General features: G+C 35.4%; 1 protein-coding gene across 1 annotated transcript in view; it reads right to left on the bottom strand.

The window, feature by feature from the left end:
- Nucleotides 1–26,237, bottom strand: part of USH2A (usherin) — a 681,041-nt gene that overhangs the window by 505,509 nt on the left and 149,295 nt on the right. Inside the window, exons 14-17 of the mRNA XM_032319004.1 lie at nt 22,653–22,816; nt 9,703–9,861; nt 1,745–2,239; nt 475–744 (exon numbers count right to left, since the gene is read on the bottom strand). Coding sequence (XP_032174895.1) covers nt 475–744; nt 1,745–2,239; nt 9,703–9,861; nt 22,653–22,816 — 1,088 coding nt within the window. The remainder of the gene's footprint in view (nt 1–474; nt 745–1,744; nt 2,240–9,702; nt 9,862–22,652; nt 22,817–26,237) is intronic.

Here is a 26,237-nt window from a genome sequence, read left to right on the forward strand (position 1 = left end):
AGATATTGATATTCAGGATTTCTATCATTAGGATGGAATCTAGTACCTAACACTATTTGCTTTGGAGAGAGAACTAAAAACAAAATAAGATTTGTGAAATTGGTATCATTATCTCTTTCAATGAACATAAATTGTGCTGAATTTGGAGCAAGATAGAACATACTGCCAACCCACTTCAGGAATGAAAACCAATTACGATTTTTGGCAAACATTCCCCAAAGAGTATGACTATAGTTATTTTTCCCCTTTGAAGTAATAGCTAAGGCATTTATTTTTTTCCCCCTGAAACTTACTGCAAGTTCTTTATGACCTTGAGATATTTACATAACCAACCAATATAGTCAATTTTTCCTTGACCTCTATAAATTTATAATTCTTGCTTTTCAAAATGTACTTTAGTGCTGCTGACTTTCATTTGGGGTAGTATTTTCATTTGGGAATCTTCAAAGTAGAGTTCAAAGCATTTTTCTTCACCTGATTCTCCCGTTCTTTCTGAAGTCCAGGCAGAAGACACACTTCCAGCCATGTTCACAGCCAAGACTCGAAACTCATACTTGGTGTATGGCTCCAACGCAGTGATGGTTGTGGCTGTTTGAGGAGGGTTTAGTGCATTTTCATTGGCTGATTCTGCAAGTGGGTGAGGGCTGAACCAGCCACTGCTCTGAAAAACTAGACTTTCTGCTGACGTGGTTTCTCCATCGGATTTCATTTTTTTCATGTAGAGTTCATATCTTATAATTATCCCTAGAAAGGTGAAATAGTGAACAAAGAAGACTCATCAGACAGTTTTGGGGGTGTTGTGGGCTTAGGCTGACTAAAAAGTACCAGCTTTGCATTGTTTTTGACTAGATTACCTGTCCATTTCTTTAGTAATCTAGATGATGGGACTTGTAACTGATGGATAGATGAGTGCATGTGAAACTGCTGAAACATATTCATGAGAAAAACAAACCAAAAGGGAATGCATAAACACAAAATAGTTTTAACTTACTACAGGTAAATTCAATCCCTTTCAGAATGAATGATCATAATTTTTACTAAGAATTGCTTTTGTGGGGAACACATTTGATCATCACACCTCTAATTTATATACTTTCAAATTTGGGTATTTAATTTTATTATCTATTTAACACAAGCTCTTATTATATAAGTATTAGAATATTAAACTTGACTTCTACCTAGTCTTCTCAAATAACTTCAAAAGTCTAAGAAAAGAGGTTCTGCCATTGTGTACATGATATTAATTACTAAAAATCTATGAATTTGTGTCTGGCCTATATAACCAAGGGTTCAATTGTATGAAGACAAAAAATTAACTTAATGGAGTCAGCTAGCCTATATACATATTTTTTGTATTATTTTATATCCTTTTCTTGCTTAAAAGAGAAAATTTACTGCTTATGGGTGCCCTAACTTGTGACACAGTCAAATATAATGCATTTCATAAGTGAGTTTCAAATTAGAAACATCATTTGTGTTGTGACAGATGTCATTAAGAGCAAAGATAATATTAGCCTTTTAAGGGGCAATTTAAATGAATGGAATTTGTTATTAGATTAAAGAAATATACTTGTGCTACTAACCAGTATAAATAGTATCTGATATCTTTAGAAATTCTCAATTATTATATCCTACAGTTACAAAAATGGATACAGTTGCCAGATTCTTATTGCACAATTCCAAATGCCTAGATTCTCATTCATGTTTTGCTCAAGAATGGGAAATCTAAGCCTTGAATTCTTACCATTTGGTTCCATTGGGGGAGACCATTCTACATGAAGCTCTGTGGAACCAATCTTCTGCACCTCGGGTGCGCCCAGCCTTTGGGGAGGTGCCTGGGCTGTGATCACCGTAAGGGGCGAGCTGTGTAAACAGCCCCCACTAGTACACGCCTGAACAGAAAAACGGTACTTGGTGAATGGAACCAGATTCCAGATGGTAGCGGAGGTTTCACGACCTTCATAGGGAACACATGGTTCATTGCCACTTAAAGGAGCACAGGACAAAATATATTTCTCTATAGGACCAGAATGATTTGAAGGTGTAGTCCAGGCAAGTGTCACAGAGTCTGAGCCAACAGGAAAGATACAACTTAAGTTCAAGTTTCCTTCTGGGACCCCTGGTTTCGTCTTGTATGTGACAAGTGCGCTCCTTGTTGAACCATGCACACTGGCCGTCTCGATGTAATAGGAATATGAAGTATATGGCGACAGGTCAGTGTCTAAGAAGTACTGGATATCTGAAATTAAAGAAAGAAAAGAGTCATATTTCAGAAATCGGTAAGGAATCATTGTTAATTGTTTTCCTATTTGTATAACTTAATCACATAAACTATACAATCTGCTCTTTTGAATAAGAGAATGGTTTGGATTTTTAAAACTGAAATAAAACAAATTCTAATTGCTTTTACTGTGCAGTGTAACATAAGAGATGTGCCTCTTGTCATGAAAACTATTTAGAAGGTTGTTTAAACTCTTGTTCTTTCGAAAATATAGTGTCTTTGGGGCACCTGGGAGGCTCAGTAGGTTAAAGTCTCAGCCTTTGGCTCAGGTCATGATCTCAGGGTCCTGGGATCAAGCCCTGCATTTGGCTCTCTGCTCAGCAGGCAGTCTTCTTCCTCCTCTCTCTCTGCCTGCCTCTCTGTCTACTTGTGATCTCTGTCTGTCAAATAAATAAAATCTTGAAAAAAATAAAATAAAATATAGTGTCGTTTTTATAGAAGATAAAAGAGAAATTTCTGGCAGTTCTCTGAAACAGAAATGGCAGTTTCTTCTATGTAACTTGTTTGCTTGTTCAACAATATTGTCCTGGACCAAGGGTTGTCAAACTGTTTCCACAGGCCACATTTGTTACCTGGCCAATACCTTTACTGGAACTTTCTCTGAACTTCTGATCCACAGAAACAAAACTTATAAATGATTATTGTTATTTTAAACTGCAAAATTTTGGAGACATTTGTTACCATCAGTGGAGAACTGACACAGGAGAAGTCTGGTTTTTTAAAGAATTGAAAAGATACGGCATGGACATGGTTAGGCATGTGCCTGGAAGTTCCCATTCTCTGAGGGGACAGGAAGTATATTGCAGGGCTGTGACACAATGCACCAGCTGGTCAAGGAGAAACATTTACAGGTTCCAGCTTCACTGTCACAAAGCAGGCAGAGCAGGTTTGAAACTGAGAGGCAGTAAACCGATAACGTATACAAGCATACGTTCAAACATCTTGTATGAGACTGTGATCTTTGATTGAATTTTTGGGAAACATTTCCTCAGGAAGCATAGAAAAATATAGATGTGTTCCTTATAATAGGAAGTGTTGAAGTAAATTAAAGTGGAATTTAACAGGTTACCTTATATTAATATAATACATTGATATAATTCCAAAATCATATAATAATTTAAAAACATAGTGATGAAGGCCACGTAGCAACATGAGAAGAAAATACAGAATATAATAGTGCAAGTACTTGAATATTATTATGAAAAATAAACTGGAGTAGACACTACTCCAGAAGATTTTTGAAGTGAAATTAGTCATCATACTAGAATGCTACAATTGTGAGGCTTAAAACATTTATTTTAAGCTTCCTTAATGGGATATAACACTTTCATAAGCAAAAGATCTATACCAACAACAAAATCACTTAGACAAATTATTGCACAAACACAGCATGAGATTCCTCTTTGGAGATGCTAATAATCACAACCATATGCACTGATTAATTTCTTTTGTTTTTAAGATTTTTTGTATATTTATTTGTGAGAGAGAAAAAGAGAGGGCACGCACGAGCAGGGGAAGGGCAGAGGGAGAGGGAGAAGCAGGCTTCCCACTGAGCAGGGAGCCCTACATGGGGCTGGATCCCAGGACCCTGGGATCATGATCAGTGCTGAAGTGAGATGCTTAACCAACTGAGCCACCCAGATACCCCTGTACTGATTAATTTCTTTCCAAGTATGCTTAGTATCAAATAACAAAAATGTATTCCCATTGATATCTAATTCTTATCTCCCATATTAGTCAAATTTTCTATTATAAAATGAAACCAGGAAAGTTACCTTCTGAGAACCTAAGTAATCTGGGAAAATCCAGATTCATATTCTCCTATTTCCTCAACTTTCCTGCAAGCCAAAACTGAAATGATTTCAGGGCACAGAGGAGTTGGTACTCAGTTTTTTAAAAAATGTACTGAACATGCTTCAATGAGGTGGGAGTGGGAGAATATTATGAGACTTCATGTTTTCCAGGATGTAGAAGAAAGAAAACTAGCCATAATCTCCCATTAGTATCTTGTGTGTGTGTGTTTGTGTGTGTATGATATGTTAGTATATATTATAGATATAGATATAGATATAGATATAGATCCCTTAACACTACCCTTCTCACATTTTATTTTTATAGTTTGATGAATTGTCTTTCCTTAACACTAGACTTAACACTCTGGGAAGCCAGGACCAGATCCTCCTTACTTACCACCATATTGGTAGCACACAGTAAAATCTCAATAAGTATTTGTTGAATCAATCTGTAAAGCTGATACATCAAATTTACTATGCCTCTTTAGTAAAAGTGATATCTTCCACTAGAAAGATTTGATGAATGATATTTACTGTGCTTCTTCAGAAAAAGTGATATCCTCCACTGGAAAAATTTGCTTGGGATATATTGATAGTGGTTGCTAAGTACTTTCATTTTATTAATTATTCAAATGACTACTACATTGGTTTTCAGTGTATTATCTAAACATCATACTTGTTGCTCATAACAGAATATTGTGATCATAATTAAACAATAGGGGAAATTGTCTGTCTATAATAGCCAGGGTGTAGTTCCTATAACATATATTTCTGGCATGTAATAGTAAATTCAATAAATACTTATTAAGTTAAAGTTATCTGCATTCCACATGACAGTGTTTAAAATATTGAAAACATTCAAAAAATCACTGAAGGTGTGCAAACTGATAGAAAACATTGTATTTAACAATGTCAAAAGCCAAACCTAAAAGGCAAAAATAAATAACAGTGCTTAATATTCCAAGAGAATAGCACACACTTAAACCGGAAGTAGGAAGATACATAACCTGATGATAATTAAGAGAAGTTCAGTACATACTTGATGCTTGTAACATTTGAGAAATGGAATATAATCCTGATAGATCAAAATCTACAAGAGGAGACTAGTCAGTAATTAGAGTAATTACAGAATTGAGATGGCAACATATATTTGGTTAAAAACACTGTATAAACAACATATAGTATGAACTAAATAAAAGTAATAGAAAGGATATAAATAGAATTCCCCTTAATTTTATCATAACAACAACAACAAATTAACTCGGGTTAAAACAACTTATCTTGATATGGTCATAAGGATAAGAACTTCCTCTAGCTTTCACTTTGAGCTTGGAAAAATTGTTCTCCTACAACAAGGTTCTTATTTTTTTAAGATTTTATTTATTTATTTGACAAGGAGAAAGAACACAAGCAGGGGAATAGCAGGCAGGGGCAGAGGGAGAAACAGGCTCCCCACTGAGCAAGGAATCCCATGCAGGACTCGACCCCAGGACTCTGGGATCATGACCTGAGCCAAAGGCAGACACTTAACCAACTGAGCCACCCAGGCTCAAACCACAAATTTCTGCACATTAAGGACAACATTCAGAATTCTTGGCTCATCACTAATTCATGACCTTGGCTGTACCTACTCGGTTGGCAGTATTTCCCTAATACACCCCCCATGAAAGCTACCTAGAGCTGCTCAGTTGTGCTGAATGGACCCCATTTTCTCATACACCCTCCCTTCATGCCTGTTCACATACAATTTCTTCCAGGAAAATCGTTCTCCCTTCACTGCAGTATCTGGCTAACCCCGCTCCCACGTCACCTCCTTCTTGCAAGACGTTCCATGGTCCTCAGTCTCCCTCTCTGCCACCGCAGGCATGTCTTCCTCTCCCCGTCCCCGTACTTTCCTAATACTCCAAGTCTACTCTAATTTAACATTTAATACATAGGATAATTTTGTCTTACTGTTTTATCTCCCCTCTCAATAACGAAAACTGCTCCTTCCAGGATTGTGCTTCTAGTGACTCATACAGTTCCTGATCCGGAGTAAACACTGAATAAAATTTTATTGAATAAATGAAGGAATGATTTTTCCATATACAACTGATTGATTTTTCCAGGAAAGAATATTAAGAGCTTTATAGAAATGGTTGCTTGGTTTCCTTCCCTCCCTATATTTACTGTTTGTTTCTCTCAGAAACATCTTACCACTTGTTACATCGATCCCTTGATTTAGTATAGAGTAACAAATGGTAATGATATCGAAGGTAGAAATGAAGTCTCAGGGTTCACTAAGATGCATCGTCATCTCCAACTCTAAACTATGCTAACGTCTTTATGCTATGCAAGCAGTGGTCAGGTGTAGAAGTTCCATCCTCTCATTTCTCTATGAAAGGATTTTTTAGAGTAAACATGTAAGGACTATCCCTCTACCCTTGGCTTCCCAAGTGAGAAATGATTTAACTGTGAATTTGGGGAGAAAGGGGGGAAACAGAGCATATTTAGATCAGTCTATTGATTTTTCTCCCTTCTAATCTGTCTTAGTACGGGAGAGAAAGTCTATTCTCCATTCTGACTTTTATCAGTAATGAAAATGACTCTCATTTTTCATTTCCATCTTACTGAATCCTAGATCTAGTTCACTTTTAGTTCCAAACTCAAGTAAGAAAACATAATATGATTTATTGGCCACTCCTAAAACTATAACACTATCAAACGAGTTCTATTTTCTATGATAGCTGTTCTCCTCATACCCATCACATAAGAAATACCTGTGGGCAAACCAGATTGGAGCTTCAGGGGAGATAATAGTAGGCACTGATTATGTACAATTTCCAGTGCACTTATTTGACATCTATACCTGTCTCTCCTGTTTTCTTATTATTCAGAAATTTTTAAATTATTCCACCGTTACTGGTGTGTTACTAGTAACCGACACTTTGCAACATTTAAAGATGATAATACACCAGTGTGTCATGATCTTAGGTTGGAAACCACTGTCCTAGAGATTCCCATGGTGCATCAGGCAAGCTAAGAAAAGTTGTTATTCCAACAAGGAATTCTATAATGGGCTCAACCAAATGATCAAACTTTCTCTGAAGACAACACTATTAATTTTCTTTGAAAAGTTCAATGATTCTCCACCTATAATTCCAAATGCCTTTATTTAACCCAAAGATTTGTGTTCATCCGACTGAATATAAGTACTGTTTCCTTTTCATATTACACATGCTATCCACACACTGGAAATAGAGTAATAAACATGAGGGTATTATTAGAACCATACAAAGTTCCGACAGTGTTAACCAATTGTTCTTACTGTTCAAATGCCATCATGCAGATAATTTTCACATCATTAATTATAGTGATTGTCAAGAAATGCCAGAAGTGGCATTTTTTAATAGAAAAGAAGGATTTAGGAAATAATACCTCGTTTAATAGGATTATATAAATGTCTGATTAGCGAATGAGTACACATTTATTATGTAAGAAACTGTTATTTGGATTCTATATTAGTGCAATCATGAATAAGAGCTAGAGCGTTGTGTTCTCATGTAATGGTCTATAAAATAGATCACAATATGTTACTATGGAAAACATGCCACTGGAATTGAAGGGTATAATTGAAGTTTAATTTTATTATTGAATTAAGCTAAATGGAAAAGACGGGGTGACCCTGATTCACAATTTCAGAAATAACCCAGCCAGAGGTACTGTCATCTTAAAAATCACTTTCAATATTTTTATAACTCTCTTTTTCCCTCACAAAAGTTTAAGTTTCAGGACACCTGGATCATGCTGATATTTGGAAGAAAATAAACATTCTAGTAGCAGGTTTTTAGGATGCTTTGCCAACATGGCAGATGTAGACAGATGTTCATTTCCCTTTGCAATCTGCATCATGAAGTTCAGAGTTGCCATTAACTTCAGAGAAGAGCTGGAATACTGGGGAAACATTTAGAATTAACAGAAAGTGGACACAATAATGTAGGTGCATGTCAGTCAGAATTAGGTGCAAAATGTAACCTACCGTAGTACATACACAATATAAATGTGTGCTATGCAAAAGTTTTAAATCCAATCACTGTGTTAAAATGAGGCATCTCCCTAACCATTCTGAGGAAGATTATGGAACTTCAGTGCCTCTATAGAACTTTATATGCTTTTCTAACTAATTAAGTAAGCTAAACTGGAATTTGGAAAATTGGGTATTAAACAAAGAGAACAAAATGGAAACTTAAATTAGAATCACTATTCCACTGTTTTTTAAACTAGTTTCTTAAACTAGCTTGTGGCTAAACATGACTAGAGGCAAATATCCGAGAAGACAGAGGTAGAAGGATATAAACACTTCTGTTTCTTCATTCTGACTTTAGGGAAACTATTTAAACATCTGAGTGTTTTGTTTTGTTTTTTTAAAGACAAGGGTCCCTGTACTTTGAATTCTATAAGCTCCTTTAAAATCTTAAAAGTTATAGATGTAAAAATAATCTTCATAGTTTTTTCACATCCTTTCTCTTTCAATATACGTTCATATTTTATTCGATCTTTCTGGAAATGGCAGTGTACATATAAAATTACATTGTTTGCATGAAGGTTAGTGCTCTGATTCTACTTTTTTAAAAAAGTCCATTTTTAACCTAAGAACAACCCATATAATAGGAATATTTGATAAATTGTCTGTAATCCTTATGCTCAGAGAAAACTAAGCTTCAGTTTGTTGTAAGTCTTCCAAAATTTCTACATATTTTTTAATTTAATAAAACTCAGGTTATTTGTAATACCTTTTATTACATTATACAGTGTATTATGAACACTTTCCATTCATTAATATGTAAACTAAAATATCACTTTATAGGTAATCATATCCCACAGTTCACTTACCAATGTATCAGGATCCTATTATCCAACTACCATAATTTATTGAAAATCTTTTGAATATTTGAATGTCTTGTAATATTTTGTTGTTGCAAATAGTGTAGGCTTGAACATATTCTGTGTCCATTTATGACTGTTCATTTGAGATAAGTTTCCTAAGGGTGCCTGGGTGGCTCAGTCATTAAACATCTGCCTTGGGCTCAGGTCATGATCCCAGGGTCCTGGGATCGAGCTCCGCATCAGACTCCCTGCTTAGTGGGAAGACTGCTTCTCTCTCTCTCCTACTCCCCCTGCTTGTATTCCTTCTCTCACCGTGTCTCCCTCTGTTAAGTAAGCAAATAAAATCTTTAAAAAAAAAAGATACTGATTCAAATGGTATGCAAAAGGATATAGTTTCTCATACATTTCAACAATTTATCCTGCATGAAAATTTGTGCCAATGAACCTACATAGATAGTCTAGCAGTTTATGTACATTCTAACTCCTCCACATCCTCATCAATGTTGGTTGAATAGGGTAATTTTATTTCATTGTTGAGAATTTGGTAAGCATTAAGGCCTATCAAATAAGAAGCATCTCATTTTTATTGCATTGTTTGATTACGAGGACATTGCTAGTGAGACTCATATTTCTGTCTCTACTTGAAACTCTCTGCTAGACGCAGGAAACCACAACAACATTTATCCTCAGTGTTAAAGAACTTAACTAATGTATCAGTTCTCAGAATATTATATCTTTCTATCACCAAACCTCTAAACTTACTGTATGGATACTGATCTTCAGTTGTGTAGACTTCAGAATTGTCCCTGAATAAACTGTAAGTAAGCCAATGGGCATTTGGAGAATCAGGTGGACTCCAGGAGAGATTGATAGCAGAAGAACTTTGAACTTGTCCTCTGGGTGGAGGTTGTTGGGATGGAGCTAAATTACAATGGAGAGAGCATTTATTAGCAAAGGCAATCAATTAGCACACAAGTATGCTGAAGTAAGATATCCAGCAAAGAGGTCTTTCTGATTCAGGATTACTTTATTAAGAAGACATGTGGTTTACTAAAACATTAGTAAACAGAAAATACTCATCATGAGTTCTCTAAAACAAAGCTTTTTATCTATAAGCATAAAGCAATTTTGTGGGTTAATGCGGCTGTTGTAAACTAGTTGGGAGTGGACCACAGAATTTTACATTAAGCACTGCTTTTTCTTCTCCTTCCTCCTCTTCTCTCTCCTCCTCCTTCTTCTTAGAAAGTATCCAAGGATTATATAACACTTATTTTCTACTTAATTAATTTAAAAGTTAACATAAATAAGTTACGTTGAAACTTGAAATTTAAGTAACATAATTTCTGGATGTTTAAAAGGCAGTTTTCCATTCCACTAAGCACAATGCCTCATCTTGCTTCACAGAGCACAGGGGCAAAGAAAGAATAAGAGTTGGTGATACAAATACCCAGGATGTCTTGGATATTAAATCTTTAAATATTAGCAAGAAATAATCTGGATGTACTAGTGGATATACCCATACCTGCTAGAGGTGCAATGAAGTAATACGATTGCTTCCATGTGGCACATAAGAACGTTGGCCTCACTACTTTAGTGATATTTTGTATAATGTAACTACACTATGGAAACATTGTCTCTTATCACTGCATATTTTCCTCAGTCTCCCACATATCTTCCCTCATTCTACACCAACCCCCCCTCCCTGCCAGAATATGTAAAGGTAAAGGAGAGAAATAAGGTCTCACTATTTTTTTAAGGACAATCAGCTACCAGTTATTTATTCCCTCCTGGCCCAACAAAGTGCATAATCTTCCATCCGTTTAGAGAAGCACATCCTACTCAGAGTTTTTCATTAAATAACATTTCAAAGGTTTCTGTGTTACCTTATTTAAAAACCTTTAATGTTTTTGTTAAGAAACTTCTAAAAATCATGTGTAGAAATGAATCAATCAAATAATTATCAGTATTTTTATATGAGGTATTTGCCCTCACTGGGTGATAGGGTTTCGGGAGAAGAGAGAGAGCACATTCGGATTAACTAATATAATAAAGAACTTGATAAAGAAACTATTTTCCAAAGGGTAGGCAGAGTGTGTAAGGAAACCAAAAGAAATCAAGCTGTACTCTGGGGTGTAACAGTAGAGCTCTTTCTCTATTTATGCCAGGAGTCCTCAAGACCACCCCAGGTTCAATGATTTGCTAGAAAGTCTGGCAGGACTCATCATATAGTCCTACTTGTGGATAAAATTTGTTATAGTAAAAGAAGAGAGTACAATCAACAAAGGGAAAAGTATGTGAGTAAGTCCAGGGGAAACTAAGCACAAGGTTCCAGTCACACAGGATATGCCCAATTCCCCAGCCAATGTTTTATGAAAATATGTGGTATGTTGCCAACCAGGGAAGCTCATTAGAAACTCAATGCCCAGGGTTTGTATGGGGGGCTATTTATGGAGACAGCATCTGTCTCCATGAACAACCTCCCAAATTCTAGATTCCCAGAAGGAATGCAGGGCTAAGCATAAACTATTTGGTTGGACAAATTTTAAGAGATAGTGAGCCACTCTTACCTGTTCTAGGGATGGGGAAACCCCCTCAAAAGTCCAAGTTCCAAAATGTCAACGAAAGGCTAACTTCGTAAGAAGGTATTTCTACAAATAAACAGTCAGACCCACTATGTGAGCTTTTTTCTAGCACTATCCCTAGCTTAAAGGGTCACAGCACTCGAAGACAGAAAGAGCTGAAGGGAAAGCATCATTTGGCAGGAGTTGTGACTAATCATGGCAGGACACAACCACCTCAAGACCACCTCAAGACCCCTCCTATACTGCAACAAGAAGATGAGGATTAAATATTCTAACTTCCCTTTCTGCCAGCCCTCCAGATGACTGGCAGGTTCCTGTTAGTAGCTGAAGCCAATCAAAAGTCAGAGGGTAAGGGAGCCTGATGATGCAGCCCATACACAATCTTGGGGCATAGAGTAGGGTAGCGAAGTATGGAATAGAAAAGTGAAGTTATCTTGCACACCAGGCAGAGACTTTCAACTAAGAGCTATTACTAATTCATCAGCATTCGTGAGGGATACACTCCACTTTGAAGACATGATACAATCCAATAATAATATTGTAAGAAACTATTTCAATAGCACTGAATTTGAAATAAATAAAATTCTATATATTAAGCATAGGCTTTCTAAAGACAATGTCTCTAATCCTAAGGGAGATAATATTGATGTCATGTTTTTAAAGGAAAAATATTCAAACTTAGATACACGCTCACTCTTCCTCTTTATCTTTTCTCCTTCTTTGGAATTGCATTGTTATATTAAAACTCTAACTGTCCATATGCCTAGTTAGATATAGGACAAGAATAGCACCAATCTCAAGATGACACAGAAAAAGAGAATCATTTCCAAAGAGGACCTTCTACTTTTGAATTTGGGAATTTGCCATATTTGACAGGTTGTTTGGGTTGTTGAACACTGACAGTGCTTTTGATCTGTCAGTGATTTTTTAATTTAGGGCTCCACATCCTGTTGTTCTTGGTCGAACCACAAAGACTCATAAACTGTCTCATTTGTAACACTCTCAAAGAGCTTTGTAATCTATGGCAATTGAATATTTTTAGTGACTATTAGTGACAACATCTAAAACTCTGCATGCTACCAGGAACACAACAGATTTCAGAGATAAAGCAATCAAAACTGACCTTCAGAGTATTTTTTAAGACAGCAACATACTTTTGGGATGACTGAAAGATATATGTTTCCATCCATGTCAAAGGGTATAGAAAAGAATTTGCATTACTCGAAAATTTCATTGGCAACAAGCATTCACACACACAAAGACACAAACAGACTCTTCCAAATGTTTACAGTTGATTACTTGTTATGACCATCTCTAACCACAATCTTGTCCAACCTCGCAGTATAAATGTATAGCGCCTGTTTGACTCTGAAACGAGAATATTCATAGACCTGAAGGCTTAGATGGTTCAATACCACTCACAGAATAAATATTATGAAATCCGAGCCATAAGATAACCCCAATTCACCCTTTTACATGCTGAAAGGGGAATTCTGAGAAAACAGTCACATATTCATTCATTCCTCAAAACTGCCAAGTGTGATTTTTGCATTTCCCAGACTTTCGTGTAAGGAAAGACAGTATCATATTGTGACTACATCCATTTGTTTGGGAGCCCTGAGTTTTAATCCTGGCTTAGACACTTTGGTAATTGTGTGACTGTTAGTCAGATTTTGGTTGGAGTCTCCGAATCATTCCTCATATATAGTAAGGAGAGAATAATGTCTAACTCTTAGGGTTATTTTGAGTATAAAGAGAATGTGTATGTTTCCCTTTTTCATGAAAGGCTGGGAACACTGTGGCTATGAGGACAGGTGTCTCAGCTCCCTCTGTCTTTTTGTCTTGCCATCCTTAGGAGGTTGTCCTTGTTTACAGGGTCCCAGGTGGATGACCACCAAGTCCATATCCAATTCAGCAGGAAAGGTAAAAGGAGAGATGGAGACCATGCCCCATATCTATGAGAGCACAACCTAGGACTCCGACATTATCACTTCTGTCACATCAGTTCAGCCAGAAACGTGGTGACATGGAAATACCTAACCACAAGGGAAGATGTGGCCATGAACCCAGTTCCAAGAATTAATTAATAGGAAACAAGTAGAAGACAGTTACTGACAAGTTAAAAATATCTGAAATGTAAAAATAAAGCAATATCTAGAAAGTTACTAAAAAATTAAAAAGTAAAAGTAAATAGGAGTGCTTCTCATTATGGCAACAGAAAGAGTTTAGTGAAATAATCTGAATGAAATTATCAAAATAACCATTTTGGGGAGCTCTAAGTCAACCACAGGTAAACAAAAAGTTGAGAACATTTACTCTTGAAAAGCAACAATAGGAGTCTGTGGCCTTTTTGTGGGGGTTGTTCCCATAATACCAGTTCCATAGTCAGGAGTGTCAGTTTTACCAGTAGGGCTGACTACAAACAGTAGCTTTGGTGCCATAGGGCATTGACTTGATCTGGGGTTGGCAGCAGAAATTCATAGCTTTGCCACCAAAAATTGGCAGTCATTTGGGAACAAGAGGGAAAACTCACAGGTTTTCAAGCCTGAGTATAACCTCCCAGGTAGGTTAAGTGGTGAATTTACAGGATAATAAACCAGGAGATACTGGGTATGATAGAGTCAAGGGAGGCCTGAAATAAACTCTCCAGTGATTCCTAGATGGCTGGAAAACTATGAAGGGATGGGGAAAAACCAGGAGAGCCAGAGAAAAATGAAGGTCAAGGAAGAACTGGGAACTAGCTATAACTCTGAAAACATCCCCCAAACCACACACATATTGATTGGCAGAAGCTATATGGTCGGGAAGTATCTGAGCACAAGCATTGCCCAGCTATTTGGCTGATTCAGACACAGTAATGACCCCTAGGAAGCCAGGCTATAAGTAAAAATTAAAATTAAAAAAAAAAGAAAAACCTGATTAGACGTCAACAGCTGTACACTGCAGTGGATAAAATTTTCTACTGTTTAAGTATATGCAAATTACAAAAAAAAAATCTAACAACGTAAGTGTTTTCAACATAAAATTACAACACACTCAAAGAAATTGTGAACTATACTCATAAAAATAGCAGTTGAGAGAAACAGACTCTGAATGATCCCCAGTATTCAGTACAGCAAAAACTACTTCAATACCACTATTCTAAGTATGCTCTAAGAGTTAAAGAAAAATCTAATGATGATTCAGTAAAAAGGGAACTTTAATACAGAAACAGAACGCAGAAAAACACTAAATTCCAGAGCTGAACAGTACAGTAACTGAAATGGAAACTTCCATGAGAATCTTCAATGGCAGATTTGGAAGGAAAAGAGAAAGAATCAGTGAACAAGAGGTGGGGGGGGGGTCCTCACTGGTTCGTTCAGTTCAGTTTCCAACTCTTGATTTCAGCACAGGTTACGATCTCAGGATCGTGAGAGCAAGCCATGTGTAGGGCTCTGTGCTGGGCATGCATGGAGCCTGCTTAAAATTTTCTCTTCTCTAGCTCTCCCTCTCTGCCCCTCTCCCACTAGCACACATGCTCTCTAAGATAAGAGACGTATTTTTTTAAAAAGGAAAAACAAAAACAAAAACAAACAAACAAAAAAGCAATAGGTAGAATGTAATGATAGAGCAATGATTGAGCCAATCCACAGAAGGGAGAAAAAAAAATAGAACAAAAATGAACAGATCTTCAGAGACCCGTGAGACAATGTCAGGTGCACCGTGCATCAAAAGAGGTATTACAAGAAGAAAGAGAAGATATCTCTATCAAATGAGAAGATAAAGTGGCAGAAAATATTTGAAGAAAGATTGGCTCAAACTTCCCAAATTTGATGGAAAACATTTATCTACATTTCCAAAAAGTGCAATAAATCCGAATAGGATACCAAGAGATTTGTACCAAATATATCATAGTCAAACTGGTGGGAGACAAAAACAAGACTTTTAAAGGAATAAGAGAAAATTCATTGTAGTTAGAGAAAAATACAATTAGAGGCTGAAAGATATGATGGAGGCCATGAGGTAGTAGAAGGACATATTCAAAGTCCTAAAAGAAAAAAGAATACTTGTCATCAAGAGATGTACCCAGAAAAATTACCCATCAAAAAATGAAGGAAGAGGGCGCCTGGGTGGCTCAGTGGGTTAAGCCGCTGCCTTCGGCTCAGGTCATGATCTCAGGATCCTGGGATCGAGTCCCGCATCGGGCTCTCTGCTCGGCAGGGAGCCTGCTTCCCTCTCTCTCTCTCTCTGCCTGCCTCTCCATCTACTTGTGATTTCTCTCTGTCAAATAAATAAATAAAATCTTAAAAAAAAAATGAAGGAAGAATGGATTGAGGGAGGAAGGAAGGATGGGTTTGCAGATAATTTTTTTTAAATTTTTTATTTTTTATAAACATATATTTTTATCCAGATAATTTTTAAAAAAATAGTGGGAGAATTCATTGCTGTCAGACTAGCCCTGCAAGATATACTAAAGAAATCCACCAGGCTAAAAGGAAATGACACAGAGAGCAAATAATCTGAATAATGTAGAGGTAAGAAGAACACCAGAGAAGGTAAATATGTGGGTAAACATTCAAGACTCTGTGTGTATGTGTGTACATATTCATATATTCATACTGTTTTCTTCTCTTAAATTTTTTTAAAACCTATTACTGTTGAAAGAAAATTATATTAGTGTAATATAGGATTTATTATATATACATATACACACACATATATGTAAAATCGCACAGTATCATAACTCAAAATGGGGAAAGGAAGGGAGCTATATCAAGAGTTTACTTGTTATATTTCACCAGCATTAAGTCAGTACAAACCTGAAGTAGACTGTGGCAAATGAAAATGCATATTCTAATCCATAGACCAAAGTAATAAAATAACACAGAAATATAGATTAAAGAGTCAACAGAATATAGTAAACTGATTTTCAACAAGACTAGCAAAAACCAAGGGGAAAATAGTTCTTTCAAAAATAGTGCTGGAACAATTGGATACCTACATTTGAAATGAATAAAAATGGAAACTTAATTCACAACATAACTAAAAATTAATTCAAAATGGATCAAAGGCCTACATCTAAGAGCTAAAACTGCAAGACTCTTATAAAAAAAAAAAAAAACGGAGAAAGTCTTCATAACCTTGGATTTGGCAATAGTTCCTTAGATATGACACCAAATGTATAAACAACAACAAAAACTGGGCAAATTGAAATTAATCAAATTTTAAAACATTAAAATGACATTATCAAGAAAGTGAAAGAAAAACACACAGATTGGAAAAAAGCACTTGGGAATCATATATCTAATAAAGGACATGTGCTTAAAATATATAAAGAACAATTACAACTCAGTAATAAAGACAAATAACCCAATTAAAAGTGGGCAAATAACCAGAATACACTTTCTCTAAAGAAGACATACAAATAACCAATAACTATGAAAAGATGCTCAATATCACTAATCATTAGGGAAATGCATATCAAAACTACAATGAGAGCATCCCATACACATTAGATGGCTACTATAAATGAATAAAAAAATAACAATGTTGGCAAGGATCCGGAGAAATTTGAGCCCTTGTGCACTGTCAGTGGGAATTTAAAATAGTAAAGCTGCTGTAGAAAATAGCATGGCAGTTCCTCAAAAAAATTAAAAATAGAACTACCATATGATCCAGCAATTCCACTTCTGATTATATATCCAGCAGAATTGAAAGCAGAGTCATTGAAAACGGAGTCTTGAAGAAATGGCTAGACAGTCAGATTCATAGCAGCATTACTCACATGAGCAGAAACATGGAAGCAACCCAGATGTCCACTGACAGATGAATGGATAAGCAAAATGTGGTATATGCATACAATAGAGTATTATTCAGCCTTAAAAGGAAGGGAATTCTGAGATAAACTACAAAATGGATGACCCTTGAGGACAAACATTAAGTGAAGTAAGTCCCTACAAAAAGGCAAATATTTTATGATTTTACTTATATGAGGTTCTTAGATTATTCAAAATTATAGAGGCAGAAAATAAAATTGTGGTTACCATGGGTTGGGGGCAAATGGGAGATATTATTGTTCAATGGGTAACCAGTTTCCATTTCACAATAAATAAGTGTTACAGAGACGCATGGTAGTGATGGTTGGACAACATCATGAATATACTTCAGTATCACTGAACTATGCATTTGAAAATGGCTAATATGGTCAATTTTATGTCATATATATATTACTACAATAAAAATATTTTTTAAATATTTTTAATTTAATATTTTTGAATATCAGTTATAAAAGCCTCTCTGATAAGTAAGGATAAAGGAAAAAATATGAGTGATAAAAAGATGGATAAATAACCAAAGATAAACACAGGAGTAGTATCAAGAGGAGTTAAAACACAAATAAGTTATGAATTATATATATATATAACCATTATATATAAAAAATTATGAACTTAACTAAATATATAGTTATTTATTATTAACTATTATTAATTATTAACTATTAATTATTTATTTTTAAGATTTTATATTTATATATAAATATGTATTTTGTATTTATATGTAAATTTATAAATTTTATTTATGACTTATGTATTATTAACTATTTTAATTAATTATTTACTTTTTAAACTTTTAAAAACTTTTTTGGACTTTTTGGATTATTAATTAACTTAATTATTACCTATTAATTATTAGCTATTAACTATTATTAATTAAATATATATTTAGTTAAGTTCATAGTTAGAAGTTTAGGCAAATGAAATTTCATTTCATTCAGTAATAAAGCATACAGAAGGAAGAATTATTTAGTACCTGTTTTGTATTACTTCTATCAAGGAGAATGACTATCATTTTGAAAGCATGAAACTAATATTGATAGGAAAGAAATGAATCACGAAATAAGAAGCAGATAATGAGAGAGGGTCTAACTACCTTAACTGAATTCGATTCTCCTCCTGCACTCTGGAAATTATATGCTGAGATTCCCAACTCAACTCCCCATCCAAAAAATATATATATATATATTACAGATGATATTGTTAAGCTATTGCCAGTAGCCTCTAAGTGGAAAAAACAATAGTCATAAACCTGTGGTTCCCAAACTGTGTAGAAGGACACTATGAAACATTCTAATGATCAAGGAAAACACATGTTTGACATCTGTTGGACACAAAGGAAAATACCAGCCTGAGGTAGTTCACAGTTTTAACAATAGATAGCACTACATTCCTTTCAATAGCACCATATCTTTGTGAAGCTGGTTGTTCCGGCTGTTGCTAGGATAAAAAGCAAGTACCATGTAAAAATCAAGGTGGAACAGAAAGGAAAGCAGACTTCCTTCATACTCATGCCACAAACAGCATTTCCTGTGGCCCTTGTTCACTCCCTTCTACTGTGAGTGTAGCCATCATTTCTGCTGACTATGTTTCAAGCTCATTTAAAGGCAGGATCTTGTCTAATTTTTTTTTTTCTTGAATAAACTACCTCTGTAGGTACTGAGTCTCTAAATTTGCATGCTCAGTGTTTTGTAAATTTTGTGAAACACACACCCAAAACAACAGCAGCCACAACTACTATAAGTGGTTGAACAAATGTATTCAACAGTACGGAAATCAGAGAATCCATTCCATTTACTATAGCGCCAAGAACCATAAGATAACCTAACCGAAGAGGTTAAGGATCTGTACTTGAGGAACTCGAGGAGCTACAGAACACTCATGAAATTGAAGAAGACACAAAAAGATGGAAGACCATTCCATGCTTATGGATAAGAATAAACATTGTTAAAATATCTGTACTGTCTAGACCAATCTATACTTTCAATGACATCCCGATCAAAATTCCACCAGCATTTTTCAAAGAGCTGGAACAAAAATCCTAAAATTTGTACAGAACAAGAAGCGACCCCACATTGCTAAGGACTGTTGAAAAAGAAACACAAAACTGGGGGCATCACGTTGCCTAATTTCAAGCTTCACTACAAAGCTGTGATCACCAAGACAGCATGGTACTGGCATACAAACAGACACATAGACCAGTGGAACAGAGTAGAGAACCCAGATATGGACCCTCAACTCTATGGTCAAATAATCTTCAACAAAGCAGGAAAAAGTATACAATGGAAAAAAGGCAGTCTCTTCAATAAATGGTGCTGGGAAAACTGGACAGCTACATGTAGAAGAATGAAACTTGACCATTCTCTTACCCCATACACAAAGACAAACTCAAAATGGATAAAAGACCTCAATGTGAGGCAGGAATGTATCAAAATCCTAGAGGAGAAAATAGGCAGTAACCTCTTCAACATGGGCCACAGCAACATCTTTCAAGATATGTCTCCAAAGGCAAAGGAAACAAAAGCAAAAATGAACTTTTGGGACTTCATCAAGATCAAAATCTTCTGTACAGCAAAGCAAACAGTCAACACAACGAAGAGGCAACCCATGGAATGGGAGAAGATATTCACAAATGTCACTACAGACAAAGGGCTGATATCCAAGATCTATAAAGAACTCCTCAAACTCAATACACACAAAACAGATAATCATCAAAAAATGGGCAGAAGACATGAACAGTCAGTTCCACAAAGAAGACATACAAATGGCTGACAGACACATGAAAAAATGTTCATCCTCATTAGCCATCAGGGAGATTCAAATCAAAACCACACTGAGATACCACCTTACACCAGTTAGAATGGCCAAAATTAACAAGACAGGAAACAACTTGTGTTGGAGAGGATGTGGAGAAAGGGGAACGCTCTTACACTGTTGGCGGGAATGCAAGTTGGTGCAGCAACTTTGGAAAACAGTGTGGAGATTCCTCAAGAAATTAAAAATAGAGCTTTCCTATGACCCTACAATTGTACTACTGGGTATTTACCCCAAAGATACTGCTGTAGTGAAAAGAAGGGCCATCTGTACCCCAATGTTCATAGCAACAATGGCCACAGTCACAAAACTGTGGGAAGAACCAAGATGCCCTTCAACAGACAAATGGATAAAGAAGATGTGGTCCATATATGCAATAGAGTATTATGCCTCCATCAGAAAGGATGAATCTCGCACTTTTGTATCAACAAGGACGGGACTGGAAGAGATTATGCTGAGTAAAGTAAGTCAAGCAGAGAGAGTCAAGTATCATATGGTTTCACTTACTTGTGAAGCATAGGAATAACACGCAGGACATTGGGAGATGGAGCAGAGAAGTGAGTTGGGGGAAATTGGAGCGGGAGAAAAACCATGAGAGACTGTGGACTCTGAGAAACAAACTGAGGGTTTTGGAGGGGAGGGAGGTAGGGGGTTGGGTGAGCCTGGTGGTGGGTATTATGGAGGGTATGTATTGCATGGAGCACTGTGTGTGGTGCATAAACAGTGAATTCTGGAACACTGAAAAGAAATAAAATGGGAAAAAACGAGTAAAGGTCACAATTTTAAAGAGAAAATTTAAATATATACATGGATATATGTGTGTATATATATATACATATATATGTATAACTATATATGTGTGTGTCAAGTGAAGGTACTCTATGTATAAATGGAATAATAGGACTGTACCCCTGGGGATAAAAACATATGTTTATAAAAAATAAAAAATCAAAATAAATAAATAAATAAATAAATAAATAAAATTGAAAAAAAAAAAAAGTAAATATCCACCACTACTAAGAAATGTAGGCTTGGTGTTCAGTGAACTAAACTGTCCAGTTTTGCCTGAGGTATGGTTCCTGGACTGTGTCTTAGATGTAAGAATAGGTAGAAAAAAATGGAGCAATGTCAATATTTCGTTCAAAATTAGTGACAGAACCAATAAAAAAATCACTATGATTTGGTATGTTATATGTAAGTTTCCCACAAAATGATGATCTACAACTGCCATCCACAGCAATATGTTGGAATTCCTGTTGCACAGAGATCAATCAATTCTATAGTTAATCAATGAATAGCAAATATTAATTAAATTCTTAGTGAAATCCAGATTTATATTTAGACTCTATTTACACAGAAAGGCAATTACAATAGTCCTTTCCCAAAAGCAGCCTAAATGCCTACTGTTTACTTATACTAGCATACAGAGAAAAAACAAAACACAGGATACCAAAGATAAACTACACAGGTACAAAATCTGAATACATCTTGTTAATCATTACCTGCACCCTGCCTTCCTCTACCTCAAAATCTAGTACAGTTACTGTGGAGCTCAATATTTTCTTACTTATTTTTCTCTCCCTTAAATATACATAACATAGTTCCAAGCATGCTTGTTTATGATGATTTGTCCTGACTTACGGCATTCCCTCTCATTGTGACTCAGGGACACCCCAAGGAGAACACGCATTGTACAATATGTTGTAGAGGGCTCCTTACCACATGTTCTCAACAGGCATTTCTTAGAAATTCTGGAAAAGGTAAGGATATATGATCTTAGAGTAAATATAAATAAATCACTAATGTGCCATGAAACTGTAGGACTGCAGGTGACCTTGAGAAGTCAAGTCAAGGCACTGGAGAGTGGTTTTGAAATGTCAAAAGATACTGAGATGTAATCTTTGGCTTCTAGGAGTTGAAAATAGAAATGTGAAAGATATTTAAACAGCTAATACAACTTGCAGGAGAAATATCAAATATAGGAGGGATATGCTATGATGAACATTGATAATTGCTCTAATATCAATAAGCAACTAATAATAGCATGGTACCCATAAAATTTGGGGGACAGAAGGACTTAATTCATAAGAAATAAGAATAAATCTCACATGTGTTACAGAAAATTGGTTGGGAATATCCTTGTTTGGTGGGGTGACTGATCATTTTGTTTTAATCAGTAGTGTTGATTTTTGTACTGAAGTCCTATGTCACTGGAAAGTCCAGTGTCTGGGGGAAAACCAAGACTCTGGTCACCACACTAGCGATTTCATTCTACCAAAATGTTTTAAATTTCCCACTACTAACATAATCACCATTTCAATAATCTAATCAAGGAAAAAAAGAACACAAGTTTCATTTAGTGTAATTTTTTTTTTCATTTCCCACCTAAATTCTCCACCTTGTGCCTAAGCCTTTCTGATGGGTTCTCAACAGAGAAAGTGAGTAATACGACACTTCCCTGTGTGATGGTCCACCCACCAGCACAGGGTCAGAGTTCACTTACTTTTGCTGCAGCCCAGTGGATTGTTCACATCCAAATGACTTGCCCTAGGAACGCAAGTATCACACTTGGATCCAGTGACAAATCGTTTACAGAAACACTGGCCCGTGACCAAGTGACAGGTTTCATTCAAGGCTCCTGAGAGATGACAATTGCAAGGCTGACATCTGAAAACAAGACAAATAAACCATCAAAGAGAATAATGTTTTGATTAATAATTCAGTGTATAAGTTATATCTATCAATAACATTGTGAAATAAGATGGCCTGTTTTAGCCAATATATTGAAAAAGAACACTTGAGCAAAACAAATAAACAAACACAACATCAAACAAGAAAAAGATTGTTTAACAAAATGTTGCTTACAATAAAATCTCTATGAAGCCTTGCCTTTGTAAACTAATTGATGGCAAAAAAAAAAAAGATTGTCATTTTGCTTTTTTCATGCCACGATACATCTCATGGATTAGTTGTTCAATTAAGAATACTGTAAATTTTGGTTTCTCACAAAAGCATTTACTCTGATAACTAAAAATTTAGATTTGGTACCCCAAAATCATCCTTCTAAGTATCTATCAAGCTCTGAAATAGAACATTGGGTGTGATTACCATGGATCTCCCTAAAAATCTTGAAACTCTATATTTTTCATTTTATAAAGACTATATTTCACTAAGAGAAGAGTTTGCGGAAGACATGTTCCACTACTGTCCGTACATTAATCTAGGTTATATTTCATTTTCTATTTTATGAACTAAACTCACTTATCCAGAATGGTTGGAGAATAGAGCATTATTCTGATTTATGAAAAGATGTTAATGATATAAATATAATGAGAAAACTTCATTCCAACTTAAATTTCTTGGACCTAAAGTTGCTTGTAAAAATCACTGGTCTGGCATTTTGCCATGATAAAATCCAAAACCTGTTTCCTCTGTGTAAGTTATTCAAATTCTTAGCATATGCCAATGTCATTGATCAGGATAAGAAATTTTGCCACCATGAAATATTGGCGAGGCAAAAAGAGCACATGGAAAAAGACAACGCACCTGTAAACAGGAACTTTCTATGTGGTACATTTAAAACAACATTAAATGGATTCACCTTAGATGCTGGATGGATAGTTTCTTCATTCCCCTGCAACTTCTACAGTGTGATCTCTTGGGTAATCATTCAACACCCTTAAAAAGGCTGATAAAAGCTAAGGACTGCTAAATAAACTGCAAATTTGTTTTATGGACTAATATCCCCTTGGGAATAAATAAAGTACAGTTTCTCTTGAAAACTACTATACTGTAGTTTGCCCTTTTTATGTCAGGATAAAAGGACATTTCCCTCCTACAAATAACTATATTAAGTCCTTTAAGTATAGACATGCATCAGAACTCCATTTCAAATAGATGTTTTATTTAGGCTACTTAAGTATCAGTGCTGAAGGAAATTATGCACTGAAATTAAAATGGAATTATAGAAGCAACAAAGTATTTGATTTGCTCTTAATTTCATTATGTGCCATTACTTAGAGTATATTGTTTGTAGGCTTTTAATGTAATATTGGTAAGCATAAACAGTAAGAGGCAAGCTTCTCCCAATGCATATATATATCACCACACCACTCATGAATAAGTGTCTCTTGAGTATTTCAGTTTTTATTACCATTCACTCATGAGACAATCACACTTATTTTACATACAGTACATTTAGAGTAATAGTTTCCAGTGTATAACATAATTCCTTTCCTTGATGTAGTTCTATTTTCTTCCAGCTAGCTGCTACACGCTTAACTCCAAGTCGGCTCTGTCAATATCCATGGGATATTAAGTTCTGAATCCAAATGGAATAAATAAATCGCTTCTGAAAGCATGCAATGTTTTGAGTAATTAAATGTGACTCTTCCTGATTTTATAGTCTCTTATCCCAGCTGTTGTTATATCTAACTTATCTGACTTGCTATAATTGCTTGACTTCAGTGAGAGAGAATTTACCTGAACCAAGTTCATAGGAGACTTTTCTGAATATTACAGTTTGTTTCTAGTGCAAAGGACACAAGGGATAATTTTGTAATTAAGGTTTAAGTAAAATGATTCCTATAAATTTCTCAGCCACTCAAATATAATTTTAAACATTTCCAAGACTCTTTAGCAGATAAGCTACAAGTTTGATGTCATTTTATAAGTTATCCTTTCTCAAGAGCACCTCCTAAATGAAATATATTTCACATTTATTAAAACAAAATTATACATAATAAAGGAGAAGACATTTTAAGCTTAGAAAGAGAAACACCAAACTAAGATGAATTGTGATATTGATTTTGTCAGGATAAATGGTTTTTGTAATATTAATATAAAGAAACCTTTATTACACTGACTCTCCTGGTACAGTCAGAGCTTCTCCCGCAATCTGTTTAAAATCTTCATTTTTCATCCTTATGGGAAAACCTCACTTGCTAAATGGATTTCATAAAGAGTAATCTGTCAAGATTTATATAGATAAACAATTTGTGATGTTTATTGACCAGTTCATTATGGTAAACAAAACAGGAGTAAAGCATCACTAATCTCTGCCAGCACTCTGCTATTATAGTTCTGTTTGGGCCCTTCTGTAACTCGGTGTTTACTGAGTACAATGGGAAAGAAGCTAATTGGCTTCTGTCTCTTAAATCACAAACCTCATACATTTTCCTTTCCATGGAATGTAGTCCAGTTGTGCAAATAGTAAGAGAAAGAGCTATTCTGCTTATTATTATTGCAAAACATCACTATTAATGAAGGAGTAGGTTTCAGTGATACATTTCGTTGTCAGAAGCTTCATCATCTGAGGGAGAGCTACTGCAGGAGGTCTAAGGATGTATTCTGGGATATAGATCACTTTACAGACATTTCTCTTTCAACACCTCTCTTCTACTCGGGGCCTCAATTCATGAGTATCATCAAATTTATTTAAACATATTGATTGACATAAATAATATTCATTGAGGTCCAATTATCTTCCAGGACTAGAAGAGACGCTGAGGACTTTCATTCCTTAAAAAAGGAATAAGATAGACTTGTCCTTGTCTTCAAAGAGCTCAGAGTCAAGTGAGAAATATAAAATACAGCATTTATAAAGATGTGTGAAAATTCTTTGTGGGCACAGAAAAGGAAAACTACTTGGTAGCATGGAATGGGACAGCAGAAAGAATGTTAAGGAGGAATCTTGGGGGGCACCTGGGTAGCTCAGTCAGTTAAGCATCAATTCCTGATTTTGGCCCATGTCATGATCTCAGGGTCTTGGGATCAAGTCCTGTATGGGACTCTGCACTCATGGGGAGTCTGCTTAAGGATTCTCTCTCTCCCTCTGCCCCCACCAAATAAATAACTAAATGTTTTTTTAAAAAGGAATTTTAGAAATGTTTGGCTGAATATTAAAAGTTAAGCAAAAATAATGAATACTGTTATGCTGGAAATAAAAATAAAATAAAATAAAATAAAATAACACATTTAAAAAGTAAAAAAAAAAAAAAAAGTTAAGCAGGAATATGCTAGTCAAGTCAGAGAGGGAGAAAGGAGAGAGAGAGAAATAAGAAACATCAGGAGAGGGTATGAGATCATA

The sequence above is a fragment of the Mustela erminea genome, chromosome 17 (genome assembly GCF_009829155.1).
Source record: "Mustela erminea isolate mMusErm1 chromosome 17, mMusErm1.Pri, whole genome shotgun sequence".
NCBI lineage: Eukaryota > Metazoa > Chordata > Mammalia > Carnivora > Mustelidae > Mustela > Mustela erminea.